General features: G+C 51.8%; 1 protein-coding gene across 3 annotated transcripts in view; it reads right to left on the bottom strand.

Annotated features, from left to right (window-relative positions):
• Nucleotides 1-4,962, bottom strand: part of ANGPT4 (angiopoietin 4) — a 35,391-nt gene extending 30,429 nt beyond the window's left edge. Inside the window, exons 1-2 of one of the 3 annotated variants that reach the window (XM_031434042.2) lie at nt 4,715-4,961; nt 4,159-4,598 (exon numbers count right to left, since the gene is read on the bottom strand). In XM_031434042.2, the coding sequence (XP_031289902.1) occupies nt 4,159-4,467 (309 nt within the window). In that variant the 5' untranslated portion in view covers nt 4,468-4,598; nt 4,715-4,961. Of the gene's footprint in view, nt 1-4,158 lie in introns of all 3 variants that reach the window. The other 2 variants (XM_064475809.1, XM_031434043.2) reach the window with 2 other exon arrangements.
• Nucleotides 4,963-14,409: the final 9,447 nt, after the last annotated feature.

The following is a 14,409-nucleotide window of genomic DNA, read 5'->3' on the forward strand; positions in this document are numbered from 1 at the left end:
CCAGAGGCATGGAGGTGCAGATATAGAAAGAGCAAGGCAGAGACACCCAGGGAGACAGACGGCCAGCATTTTCCACACAGTCGACAAAGTGGACGATCCAACTGTTTGGGGTTCGGAGTCTGCCCCAATTCTGGGAACCGGGAGACATTGAGTAGCTTTGCTGTCCTCAGGTGCTGGGGGTGGAATAAAGCTTGGGGGCTTGTTTCCTCGCACTCCTGTGAGAAGACCAGGTCCCTGCTGGGGGCATGGGAGAGGGCAGAGAATAGCACTTCCTGGCTGGAAGGCCTGGGGCCGCTGGGGGAATGACAGGACAACGGTGGACCTTTATCCATCACCTGCTGTGGGCAGATGCTTTCCAGGCTCTGCCTCTCTTGACCCCACATCAGAGGTCAGGAGGAGGTGCTTTCATTCTCTCATCTCACAGATGAGTGAAGGGCTGGCCCTGGGTCCCAGGTCCCAGAGCTAGACCATGTTGGAGCCAGGAGCCGTGCACTAACCACTGTGCTGCCTGGCCCAGCAAGGGAAGCCTGCTCTCCAGCTGGGTCTGTCCACTCCATCCTGACCCCCGTCACATTCCTGCTGCAGCTCTTCACCCAGACGAGGGGGCAGAACAGAGCCAAGAGCTTATGTGCAGCCCACCGATAGTGGACTCCAGACGTGAGTCATTGTGGCAGAGGCTTCCAGGAGGAGGGAGAAGGAGGAGGGAGAGGGAGGAGGGAGAGGGAGGAGGAAGGAGAGATCCATAGAAGGAGGGGAAGAGGAGTGAAGAAGAGGGTGAGGGCACAGGGGTGGGGTACCCCCCGTGCATTCTGAGCACAGGAAGGAGGACACCACAGCAGAGTCCTGGAAGAAGAGAATGGGTATTGGAGATCTGGAAATTCTGAGCCAGAAGGGAGCACCCCATTGTCTCAGATCTTGCCTCCTCTACCTCCCTGACATCCTCCAGAGCTGGAGAAGGAACCTGGACTTTGGAATGAGAAGCCAGGTTGGGTCTTGCTGCTGTGTGACTCTGGCAAGTCCTCTCCCCTTTCTGGCCTCAATTTGCTCCCCTGGACACTAGGGACAGGGAGTTGGGTCAAGGGTACGGGCTGAGCAAGTGTTGGCCGCAGCAAGCTTGCAACAGGGAGGCTTTTCCCTGGGCCCTCCAGGATGAACGAATCTTGCTAAGAGCTTGGTCTGGGAGGCCAGTCATCCCCAGTCATCCCTGGTCATCCCAGATGGTGATGATGATGATGTAGGTGATGCTACTAGATGCGAATATTTTGAAACTCATTTTTTTCTCTTCTGGGAGTTTAGAGCAGAAGCCAGAAAGAGGCTCTCAAGTTTCAAGGACTCTGAGACAAACTCAGACCAAGAGAACGTACAAGAGAAGAGCCAGAGGAAGGTCATGGTCATAGAAGGTAGCAAGCATCCCTGGCTGGAGGGAGAGGCATGACTGTTCAGGTGCCGCATATCCCTGAGTCAGAGGCCACATGTCTCATCTGGCGGGGGAGGAAGGACTCAAGAATCATAGGATCTGTGTTTCTTTCCTGGAAGAGCTCCTAATGGGAACAATCGACGCTCACGAGAATTTACTGGATGCCAACTGCTGGGCCAAGGACTTCATATGCATCATCTCGTTAAATATTCATAGATGTTGGTAGTACTGTCATTGCATTTTATAGGTGAGGAAACTGAGGCTCAGAGAGGTGAAGCAACTTGCCCCAGGTCACGCAGCTAGAAAGGGGCAGAACGGGTCTCAAATCCCAAAACCTGGGCTCCAGGTTCGTGGCTCTCACCTTCTCGGCTATGCTGTTGCCCAAAGAGGACAGGAACCAGAGGAAAGTGACTGCCAGTTGTGTTTAGGCTGATGGGTTTGACCTTGTGGCAGGTTCCACCTACACAGGGTGACCTGGCAATGACCCAAAAGCCAAAGGGCATGAAGGGGGCACTCAACCCGAGGGCACCCAAGAGATGTACCACAAACCCCTGCTTGGACCCTACCAGCGACCAGGCAGGATAGGGGACCCCCCAGAATACCAGCATGGACAAGTGACATCCTCCGCCCCGAGGTTGCCTGTCACCCTTGGACTGACTTGACCATGACTGAGCTTCCCCTGCCCACTGGTGCAGGGCTCAAAATAGAGATTATGTGAAGTAAGCAAAAGCCTGTGGATCTACCATATTCTTGCCGAGGTGAAGCACGTATAGCAGCTGGGCAGCAGGCTGAGAGCAGGGCGTGAGTGTTTTTACCGGTCCTTCCATGCTGTGGTTTTCTCCATTTTGCAGATGGAAAAACTGAGACTCACTCATCCACAGCCACACAGCCAGGCTGGGACCTGAACTCAGGTCTACCTGATTCCCAAATCTGCAGTCTTTAGCCCCACAGCATTCTACGGTGACCCCTGGCCGGGATTATCAGGGGACACTCCACTGATGGCTGAAGAGGTGAGCTGGGTGACCTCCTGACCTGAAATCCATTGATTTAAATCCATCATTTATGCCAGGGGTAGGATAGTGACAGCTGGAAGTGTTGCTGGGCAGTAGGCGTGGGGGGCAAGTAGGCAGGGGACTGTGGGAAGATGGTGAGTGGGGCGCTGAGGAGATAGATGCTCGGGGCAGGAATGAAACAGGAGGTTCAGTGTGTGTGTGCAGGAGTGTGTATGCGAGTGTGTGCACAAAACAGCTTGGTTACACACTGGAGTGCAACCTCTTCACCTGGAGGATGGATCAACTCAGGATATGCAGAAGGCAATCCTTTGGAAAACAGGAGGAAACTACCAGAATTTCAATTTACCTAATTTCATGTGTCATCTTCTTAAAGTTCCAACGTCATTGGTGCCATACCTGTACATATGATATTAATCTGGGGGCCTGCGTGTAAACATTAAATAAATATGCATTTATCAGGGGAGTGGACATTGTTTGCTGATTGGGCAAATGATTTGCACAATTTGGAAACCAGAGGGGACAAAGGGATGGCTCCCAGTCTTGGACACCACAGGATGCTTTTTCCCTTCCTGACACCCACAGCAGACCACACCTGCGTCTGGACCTCAGTGCATCATCCTGGGCCTGGCACACCGTTGGTGCTCAGAGTGTCTGCTTGAAGAATGATGATAGGAGAGACTAGAGTGGACCCGGCTTTGGGCCAAAATAGCAGTGGGGTCCTCCACTCCTTGATGTCTGCCACTCCACATCCAAGTCGTCAGCATAGCCCGTTAGTTCCCTCTTCAGAATATATCAGAATCTGACTGACCACACCCCCTCCCCCAGCTCTATCCTGCTCCAGGCCTCCATCTCTTCTTGCCTGGTGGCTGCAGTGGCCTCCTCCTTGGGCTCCCAGCATCTACTTGGCCCTCTACAGTCTATTCTGTTAAAACCAAATCAGGTGTATCTCACCTGCTCAAAACCCTTCAATGGCTCCTGTGATGTTCAGAGCAGGAGCCAAAGTCCTTCCAGTGGCTGCTCCCAAGGCCCAACATGGTCTATCCTCCCCTCACCTCTCAGATCTTTTCCCTCACTCCTGTCTCCCTCTCCTTCTCTGCTCCGGCCACACTGGCCACCCTGCTGTTCCCCAGGTATCCCAACTACATTCCCACCACATGGCCTTTGCACATGCAGGACCCTTTGCTGGGAATGCCCTTCACCCAGATACCTGAATGGGCTGCTCCATTCCTTCGCTTGTTCTCCGGGTTCAAATACCACCTCTCCCGAGAAGTCCTTTAAGATTATCTGACTTCAAATAGCCGCCCCAATCACTCCTTGCCTTTTTCCCTTTTTCATTTTGCTTCACCATCTGATGTAGTAGATATTTATTGCTCATCTCTTTATTGCCTCCTTCCCTCCACTAGTCCAGAAGGGGATGTACTGTTCTGTTTACTATTATATCCCTGGCACCTGAGATAGGCCTGGTCTGTGGTAGTGCTCAGTGAATCTTTATTGGACAAATGAATGAATGGCAGTTAGGGAATTGGATTTCCAGTTCTGACCCCGCCCAGTCTTGCTGTGTGGTCTCAGGCCAGTCTCAGCCCCTCTCTGGGCCTCATCATCCCCGTCTGCACAATTCAGAGACAAGAGTCCTATCGGCCTGGCCATCTGTGTCCAGGACAGGCCTCCGAGGTGGTTGCTTCACCTGCTGATCGCTGCCCACCACCCCTCTGCAAGCCCAGGCCTTACCTTCTGTAGCCACTGCGTGTTGTTCTCCAGCATTTTTTCCAGCTGTCGCACCCGCTGGGTCGGCCAGTCCCCTAGGTTCAGCGCAGCCGCTGGGGAGTCCCTCTGGAGGCTGTTGGAGCCCCCAAAGGTCTCGGGCTCCGGGGGGCAGGGCTCAGGCTCGGGCAGCACGAAGGTGTAGCTGCACTGGCCGTGCTGGACTCGGTGTGCCCGGCGGCGTCCGCCAGCCTCCTGCCCCCTCCGCTGGGCCACAGTCGTGGTGGCCACAACGAGGAGGAGGCCACCCAGCAGCATGGCTGGCCGAGGGGGCATCCAGAGATGGGGCGATGGCGAGGAGTGTCCGGTCAGAGCCCAGGGGCCGAGCCTGCCCGCCGCTGTCTCCGTGCCCGGGGTGCACCCGCCGTGGCCAACAGTGGCCAGGCCTGCCCGCGGGGCCGCTGCAGCTGCAAAGCCGTTTGACGGAGCTCTGTCCTGGCGGCTATTTATACTCGTTCCAAATACCACAGCTGCTCCGCTTCCTCCCACCGCCTCCCGCCCCCGCCCCCAGACACCCCCTCACCTCTACTCTTGCCTCTTTCCCTTCCTGCCTCCTCACTCTTGTCCACACGCTGCCAGTCCCAGCACTGCGTGCTCTGCCCGCCTTGCCTCTGAGTCCTTTTATTATCCAGTGGAGGCCTGGCCTCCCTGCGAGAGAGGAGGAAAGAAAACAACACACACACACACACACACACACCCCAAACCCCCAAGCTGCCCGCTTTGGAAAACCAAAGACAACTGAACTCTCTCTTCCTGTCTCTGTCTCTCCTCTCTCTCTCTCCAACCTAACCCCCACCAGGCTGGGATCTCAAATTTCAGCCCCTCATGCCTTCCCCTTCTCTCCCCCCTCCACCTTCCCCTCTCTGATTCCATGTTAGCCTTGGAACCCGAGAGAGAGAGAACGAGAGAACAAGCGAGAGCAGAGTGACCCTAGAGAGAGCAAAGGGGAGGGGGCAGAGGGCTGAGGCTGGGGAGGAGGCAGCCAGTCCAATCTGTTTGTAGAGACAGAAAATCCTTGCAAAGCCAGGGAAGCGGGCGCCTTGGCTAGGAGCTGGCTCCCATCCTCCCTTCTCCCTCAGGGCCTGGAGGGCCATTGAGCCCTGGGGTGGCCCTGGCTCCGTTGCTGTGACAGTCATGAGACATTGTCTCATCTTAGGACACATTTTTCTGGGACCACCTCTGGCTGGAGTTGGGAGGTGAAAAGTGGGCAGAAGAGCTTGGGGTGCAGCAGTGTCTCAACCAGCCCCCCGAGTTAGAGGCAGCTGGTTTTAAATCCCCTTCCCCAGCTGCTGGGACCTGAGACCCCAGGTAGGCAGCCTCACCTCTCTCAGCCTCCCCATCCTAAAGCTTAAGCCAGGTAAACCCCATTTCTTGCAAGAGGAATGTATGTGGGTTCTCTGCAGGAGGACTGAGGGCTTTTTGATTTCCTTGTTTACCTGTTTACTCATGTAAATCCTGACTTATGACTTACCAGCTGTGTGACTTTGGGCAAGTTGCTTAACATCTCTGTGCCTCCATTTCCTCTTGGTGAACTGAGAGAAATAATATAAAAAACTATGTGAGTTAGAGCAGGGCTGGCACCAGATGATCACTAAATTAATGTTTTTTTGTTCTTGTTGTCAGTGTCATAGTTATTATGTATCTCCCCTCCCCCAACCTGCTGGGATGTAAACCCCAGGAGGGCAAGGATTCATCCTTGGGGACCCTGTTGCTGGGCAGAAGGTGCCCAGGAGTTGGTTGGCCCTCGGCTGGGTGGGCAGTCTTCTGGGTTTCTCTGATTATTTTCCCAGACTGGGTGCCTATCCGGCTATTTGGTATTGTTTCTTTTTTTTCCCTTTGTTTTCCCAAATCCTGACAGAGTTGTGAACTGGGCAATCTGGTTGGGACAGCACAAACTGGGGGCTCATCCGGGGGACTGAGAACATGAAACAGGTGTGTGAGGCTTTGGCAGGAAAAGGAAAGGCAGCTGGGCATCAGCCACCAGCATTCTCTGAGCTTCCCACGGGCGCCGAGCCCTGCTCGCCCATCTCTGCCTCCCTGATTGTAATGGGGTCATACCGCCGCTGACCTTGTGAGGAAGAGCGTGTTAATGCAGGTCATGAGTTTTTCACAGTGCCTGGCACAGATGGGTCCAGAGTAAAGGCGACTCTTGTTAGGATTGTGTTGGTTGAGCTTCGTGATAATCTCAATGAGGCCAGCATTATTATCCACCCCATTCTATAGAGGAGAAAACTGAAACCCAGAGAAGGAGAGTGATTTGCCTAAAGTCACACAGCCTGGGGGGTGCCTGACCGGGAACTGGGGGAGGAAGGCAGGCTCAACAGCGAGGCTGGCCTCAGACCCCATCCCACTTCCTCCTACTTACCCCTCAAGGCAGTGCATGAGGACGCCTTCTCCCCCATACCCACCAGCCTCAGTCACCCCATCTGAGCACTAGAAGGCACATTAATACCTCCTTGTGGAAGCTCCCAGCACAGGCAATGCATTCAATCTTATTGAATGAAAGAAAGAATGAATGTTAATCCCACCGCCCCCAACACAGGCTTAATTAAATTGACAGAGTTTCCATAATTATGCTAACACAGAATGGCTCTCTGCACAGAATAGGATTGTCTGTTCACAGGAGAAATGCAGGTAAAATCAAAAGAAGAGTTTGGAAAGCTTGGGAGATGGCCCTGCTAACCTCTGTACTTTTCATTTCAACACCTCCTTCTCACCTCAGGACCTTTGTATATGCTGCTTTCTCTGTCCAGAACACTGCTGTCCACCTGCCCTCACATCCAGCTTTCAGCAATGTTCCAGTTACTGTGGCTGCCAGAAAATTACCCCAACACCTACTGAGTTAAAAAAAGTAACCATTTATTATCTCTCAGGGTTTCTGTGGGTCAGGAGCGGCTCAGCTAGACAGTCTGCTTTAGTTTCTCATGAGATTGAAGTCAGATGGTGGCTGAGCCAGGATCATTCTGAAAGCTTTTCCTCTCACCTGTCAGCACCTGGGCATCCTCCTCGCTCCCCATGCTCGAGTCTCCAGCTTGGTGACTTCAGGCAGCTGGACTTCTTACCTGGTCCCTCACAGCTACAAAGGCACATGCCCAGAGAACCAGGTGGAAGTTATGTGACCAAGCCTTGGAAGTCATTCAGTGGAACCTCTACCATATTCTATTGGTTGGGGTTTGCCCGGGTTCAAAGCAGGAACCTAGACCCTACGTCTCGATGAAAGTGTGTCACTGTCACCAGAGGAGCATACAGGACAGGGGCGGGGTGGGATGGTACATGGATGTAGCCGTCTCTGGGAAATGCTCCAGGCAGGGGAACTGATACGTGCTCACATAGACCCCTCAGCCCTGTTCAAGTCTTAAACCAGAACCTCCCCTTTTGGAGCCCTCTCCCTTTGTCTTAACCCTTCTCAAGGTGCAAAGAGGTTAATTACTTGCGTAATTATTCACCTCTCTCTGTTTATCCCCAGCATTTGATATATAGTATGTTCTCAGTAGATAAATACCTGCCGAATGAATGAATGAAGGAGTGAATGCTTGAGCCAGGGTCTCCCTGTCAGGCTGATGAGGAGCAGGAGGCTGGGGCTCTGTGGAGCTGCCTTGTGGCTGCAGCATCAGGGCAAGATCCAGCTGAGACAGGTGCTGGGAGACCTCGGGCAGCAGATCTGACTGCTTGGGGTGGAAGCTTTCTCCTCCTCAGTCAGAGAGCGCGAACAGATCTACCCACGTCTCCCGAGATCTCACGCAGGGTGAGCCCCGGGGGAATTTGAGGCCGCTGTCAGGCCGCTGAGGATCTCTGAACATGGGGCCTCATGATCAATGTTGGAGGTGGTTTGGGCATCAGTCTAGCCCAGAGGTGGAGGGTTTTCAAAGTCACCTCTTGACCTTCAGGGAAAGGGAGCCAGCTGCTCCCATGAGAAGCAGCAGGTGCCCTGGTGGTAGCAGGGAGGAGGAGCTGGTGGCTGAACCCAGAGAGGTAATTGGAAAGATGCCATCTGAGGTTAGTTAGCAAGCTCGGGGAGACTGAAGAAAGCACTGAACTCTGGACCTGGAAGGGCCTTTGGTAACCGGCATGCTTTGCGCTGTGGACTCCTGACCCTGAAATCTGAGCCCAAGACCCAGAACCATTTACCTTTTGGAGGTGACCTGCTAAGTCTCAAACAGAACTCCTCATCTTCTCCTCTCCTGACTCCACCCCATATGAGCTTCTTCTGGACTCTTCTATCCCTGAGAATTGCCCAATCTTGACCAGGCACCTGGGCCAGAAATCTGGAGGCAGGGCCGCCTTCACGGGTGTGTGGCCTCTGGAGTCACACAGGGTCAAGTGCTTAGAAGAGTCCCACCATCGGTTTGATGTTCTGCTGCCACTATCTTGAGATTCTTAATAAGCTCTGAACAAAGGATCTAGCCCTTTCATCCTGCACTGGGCTCCTCAAATTGTGTAGCTGGTCTCGCCAGGGAGACACGAGCCCCCATCATCCCCCTCACCTCACCTTGGCCCTGCCAGCCAATCGGACCTATTCTGCCAACATGACCCTTTAAATAGGTCTCCCCTCTGCCCTTCTTGCTATTCCGGGCATACGGGAGCCAACCTGCCTGCGTTGGAATTCTGACTTTCCCATCTCCCAGATGTATAGCCTAGGCCAATTTGCTTAACCTGTCTGTACCTCAGTTTCCTCTTCTGTCAAATACTTGATACTAGCAATTACCTAGTAGGGCTGTTCAAAAGATTAGAAAGCCAATCCCTGTAAAGAAGGGTTAGCACTGAGCCTGGCTTATACCAAATGCTCAGTAAGTGGCAGCCCAGTGATGCCATCATCCCCTCACTGTCACTGTCTTACCCTACAGTCTTCATCTCTTCTTGAGAGGAGAGCAGCATCTCAGAACCGAACTCCTGTTAATCCATCTTTGATGCTGCAGTCAATGATTTTTCTGTAACACAAACCCAGCTCCTGACTCCTTTGCTTAGAACTCTTCCATTTTAAACTCCTAACTCTTGACATGGTCCATCATTCCCTGCGGGATTTGGCCTCTAGCCTCATCGCTCTTTCCCTGGGACTTGGTACCTTGTGACAAGGAATCGGTTTTACTTTCCAGCACGCTCTCTGCTGACTCCAGCCTCAGGGACTTTGCTTTTGTAGTAACACCTGCTTGGACAATCCTCCACACCTTTATTCAGTGGCTCCCTTCTACCTGTCTTTTGGGTCTCATCTTAGGCATCACCTTCTCGGGAAGCCTTCCTCATCCTCCTCCCTCCTTGGGTGGAAACAGTCCCTCTTCCTCTGAGAACCTGAGGTCCCCTTCCTGTGTGTTCCCCATCAAAGTACTTACCCCGTATTATAAGACCTTGTTTGCAGGACTTCATCCCCCTGTAATCTGAAAACCCTTTCAGGGCACTGACCACACTTTTCATTTCTGTGTCTGTTGTCTGTCCAAAGGTCATCTTCATAGTAGATTCTCAAGAGTGTTTGTTGAATGAATATTCTCCACTATAGGGTGGGGGCTTCGGCAGCCATCCCCAGGTGGAGACTAAGGACATCACCCTTCCCAGGGCCGGGGCAGCAGGAAGTTTCTGTTTGGGGTATTTCTAATGTCTTGCCTCCAAATACTTAAAACAACCCCTCCACTCCCAGTTTATTTTCTCTTTGCTGGCCTTTCGTTGCCATGGAGTCCGAGCAGGGAGAAAATACTTATACCCATCTGGAGAGTTTGGCTTTTTGCTCAGATGTCTTGAGCAAAAGGAGAACTTACTGGCCAATGCAACTGAAAAGTGTAGGGGTCTCTGGCTTCACTCATAGCTGGATCCAGATCCTCAAATGATATTAGGAATCTGTTTTTTTTTTTTTCTTTTTCTCCAGCACTAGATCTTTGTTTTCCTCTGTTAGCTTCATCCTCTGACGGTTCCCACCACCATCACCTCTACCACTGGTGACAGCAGCCCTAACCTATCAACTTAGCAACCCCCCAGAAGTGGAGTGCTGCTTTCCTGATAACTCTTGGGTAATGTCTGGCTTGGGTCACGCGAACATTTTGAACCCACTACAATAGCCTGAAGATGAGTTACTCTGGTTGGTCAGCCTGGGCCACATGCCGAGGGGTCAATCTCATGGAACCCAAAGGAACTGAGGGAAGGGTAGGGTGGTTGTCAAGGAAACCTGGGGTAGAATGATCAGAAGGGAGACGAATGTTGATGGGTGCAGAACACCTGCCCACTGCCTTCTCACCTGGCCTCTCACCAAGTGAACCAGCTCCCCCTTCTCCCTGCCCTGCCCTCAGCCAGTAGAGTCTTGGCATAACCAGGGATGCCTCATCCTCACTTCGCATTTAGCTCTTGAGGAAACATACCCAGAGAGGGAGGTGACTTGCCCCAGGTCACACCCTGGATTCGATTTTCCTGGAAGTATGGCTCTTCCTGCCCCGGGAAACAGCGGGGGAAACAGGACCATTATTGTAAAGCCACTTGCTAACGTTGGATCCAAAGAAGAGGATTGAGTCACAAGTCTGAGTCTGCCGCTCCTGGCCTAATCTCAACCATCCGGCACCTCCTCCGCCCTCCTCCCCTTTCAGCTTCCACCATGTCAACACCCAGGGTGATAACTGAGTGTTGCAAGCGGGCAGCTTGAAGCACCCCAAGCCTCCTGTTCTGTGCTCTTCACATCCTGAGGACATGACCTGGCATCTCCTGGGGCCGCTGATGGCCACGTGGTGAGTCCAGGCAGAAGGTCTGGGGCTGCCAGCCATTCTGGGGATGGTCTGTCCTAGTCCCTGGGAGCCCCATGGGCCAATCTTGTGCAGCAGAAATCATGGTGTCCCTGTGAGACTTTCCACTTAAGACAGCAGTCTGTCAGCTGTTCTCTGCCTCTGCTTCCCGCCACCCAAACCCAGAGCCACAACACAGTTGATGGCTCAGATGGGCCCCGGGCTGGGTTTTGAGGTCACCCCTGTGACCCACACCTATTTTTAGAGCCCCCTCCTCCTGGCACTGAATCTTGATTCCATTATAGCAGGTGAGTCTTGGTTTCCTCATCTATAAAATGAGAGAACAGTCACTCATCAGGAAGATGTTGTGAGGGGGAGGGGACTTCTAGTTACCAGTGCTGTGTAATAAAGCACCCCAACGCTTAGTATCAAAGCAATGACAACACCTGTTGTATTCATAAACATGCAATTTTGGCCAGGTTTAGTGGGGACGGTTCAGTGCAACTCCATTTGACATCAGCTGGGGCAGCTTGAAGGCTAGAGCCTGGAAGACTTTCCATCACCTGGAAACTCATCCATTCTCACATCCGAGCCCTCAGCTGGGGCTGTCAGCCTAGACGACTGTGTATGGCTTCCCCACAGGAGAGGGGCTCCTCACAGAGTAGTGGCTGGACATCAAGGGTGCGCATCTCAAGAGAATCAGGCAGAAGGCTTAGGACATTTTGTGACCTCGCCTCGTGAATCACAAAAGGCTATCATTGCTTCTCCATTCTATTCATAGAGGCAGGCACAAAGTCCTATCCAAGTTCAAGGGGGTGGGGGTGCGGGAACAAACTACCTCTTAATGGAGAGTGGCAAGGTTTTGGAAGAGCATGTGGGATGGGAGATGTTGTGGCCATTTTTGGAAAACATAATCTGCCACAGAAGGGCAGGATGAGAAAATGCCATTTAAGTATTTAGCCCATGAGGGCTTAAGAGTTAGTGGCTGTTATTACTACCACTGCTATTATGGGAAAGATATCCAGCATCTCTTTGCATGAAAATGTCCTTTGGACCTTCTGAGCGCTAAAGGTGCAGCAGGAAGTGGGATTATTTCTATCAGGGCTGCTGGAGAAATTGGCCCAGAAACACTCTGGGGTTTGTCCAGAGTCACCCAGCATGTCAGCGTCCAGTCCAGCCCCAGCCAGACGGGCCCCAGACACAGCAGCCCCTGCTGTTAGTGACACTTGTCTTTCTCTCCCTCAGTGTACACCCTGGCCTCGGTTTCCCCTCTGAACAACTGCAGTGTCCGGGCTCTGCTGCCCCACAGGTCAAGGGGACCGGAGTGGAGGACATGCACCCTCTTGGCTGTGCTGCTAGGTCCGGGCCACCGGCCACGCCCGCGCTTTCTCAGGCCCGGGGAGCCCCGCTGCCTCCGAGCGCACGCCTGGCACTCACTCCGGGACGTGCAGAGTGAGCCTGCCAGGTCGGAGGGCAGATCTATTTTGGAACCTGGCACCCCACCGGAGGCCCTGGGGAGCCTGTGACCCAGAGAACCAACAGGCCCCTCTGTATTTTGTTTGTTTTTATTAAACAAGCACAGCATGTCCCTCATAGAGAAGTCAGAAAATACATATTAGCAAGAGGGAAAAAGTACGAGTTGCCTGTGCTCTCACCAGCAATAGGCAAAAACGGCAGCTAACATTTTGGAGTATTTTTCCCCCAATCATTTCTCTCTACATATAAACGCATATATTTTCGAGTGGTTTTCTAGCAAAAAAAAAACAAAAACCAAAAAACAAAAAACCCCCAAGAAATCCCAAAGAAACATTTTCTAAGCCATTTTTAATTTTGGTTTACTTTTGTTGAATTTCTTTCTTGGAAAAAGAAATTTATAAGATGTACAGGATAATTTAAAACAATCCCATATACTCATCATGTCAAACGGGCATCTGTCAACATTATGCAAATTTTCCCTTTTTTTTTTTTTAATGAAATGAAATACTATTACAGGTCAAGTTGGCATCCCTTACCTCCTCCTCCCCAGGCTAGTTTTCTCCTCCTCCCTGCCCACAGATCCATATGTATATAGCCATAAGTGGCGTAGACTATTTTTGTATTTTTAAAACTTAAATATATGCTCTTAAGCTGTAAACCATGTCCTGTGTGCACACCATGTTTTCCAGATCTGTACAAATTACATATATAGCTCCTGTGACCTGGGTCATTTTCTTTTCACTGCTGTGCATCATTGCAACATATAATTACACTATTCTTTATTTATTCAGCCTCCGCGGGTGGACATTTGGGTTGATTCAATTCGTCTGTAGTTCTTAAAGAGGCTTCTGTGGCTGTCTTATACACTAATCCTGGTGCCCCTGGGCAAGAATTTCTCTAGAATATTAGTGGAAGAGTCCTCCTCCTGGGATGTGGAGTATACATGTTGCCAGCCTGAGAAGATTTACAATTTGTGCTTCCAAGTGGCTTCACCGAGTTACCTCCCACCAGCAAGCATGAGAGTTTCCATCTCTCCGCGCTCCTGTCACCCTTTGGGATTGCCAGGCTTTACTTTTGTGGCAATCCCACGGTTGTGACATGGTACATGTGATTTTATAGCCTGCTTTTCCTACTTAACCCTCTGTGTCTTATGAAGCGCCTTCCATAGCAGAAGATTTTTCTGTAGAAGAATCTGTAGCACATGTCTAATGGTGGCATAAACCCCCACTGAAGCAGCCAGTTTTCTTAATTCAGTCTCTGTCATTGGACACGGGGCTCTATTTTGTGGTAGACTGCAACACTGACCATGCATCCCTGCCCCTGTAAGCATGCGTCTTTGCACTATGACTTCATAGCTCCTCCCATTAAGAGGTGAAGTCTGTACCCCTCAAAGCTGGCTTTGGCCATGTGTCTTGCTTTGGCCAATTGGGTCCTGTCAAATGTGAGGGTCCTGAAGCTTGAAAGGGGCTGTGCCCTGGGCCTGGGACCCTAGGACCACCATGTGAGCAAGCCCCAGTTAGCCTGCTGGATGACAAGAGACACGTGGTCAAGTTGTCCTGTCACCTCAGCTGGCGTTGAACCAACCCCCAGACAGTGAATAAGGCCATTTTTGATCACCTAGGCCAACTGAAGTCATCGTAGACCACACAGCCCAGATCAGAAGAATTGTCCAGTTGACCCACAGAAAGGCAGGAAATAGTAAATGTTTGCTGTGTTAAGCCACTGAATTTGGGAATGGTTTGTTAACTAGTAAGATCTGATACAGCTCAGTCAGGCCTTTCCTTTGCTCAGCTGGTTACAGGCTGTGTATCTTGGGCAAATTGCTGAGTCTTGGTTTCCTCCTCAGTAAAATAGGGGCTATCTATCCCTCAAAGTCATTGTGAGGACTGAATGAGATGGCACATGTCAGGATCACCCAGCGAGGTCTCAGTACTCAGCAGGTCCTCTTTCATGTCCTGGTGGTGTCAGACATGAGGCTTTTCTCATTTCTCCTTGGTTCTACCTGCTGTGCCTCTTTATCCAAACTTACTCATCCTTCCAGGTTTTC

The sequence above is a fragment of the Camelus dromedarius genome, chromosome 18, assembly GCF_036321535.1.
Source record: "Camelus dromedarius isolate mCamDro1 chromosome 18, mCamDro1.pat, whole genome shotgun sequence".
Classification (NCBI taxonomy): Eukaryota; Metazoa; Chordata; class Mammalia; order Artiodactyla; family Camelidae; genus Camelus; species Camelus dromedarius.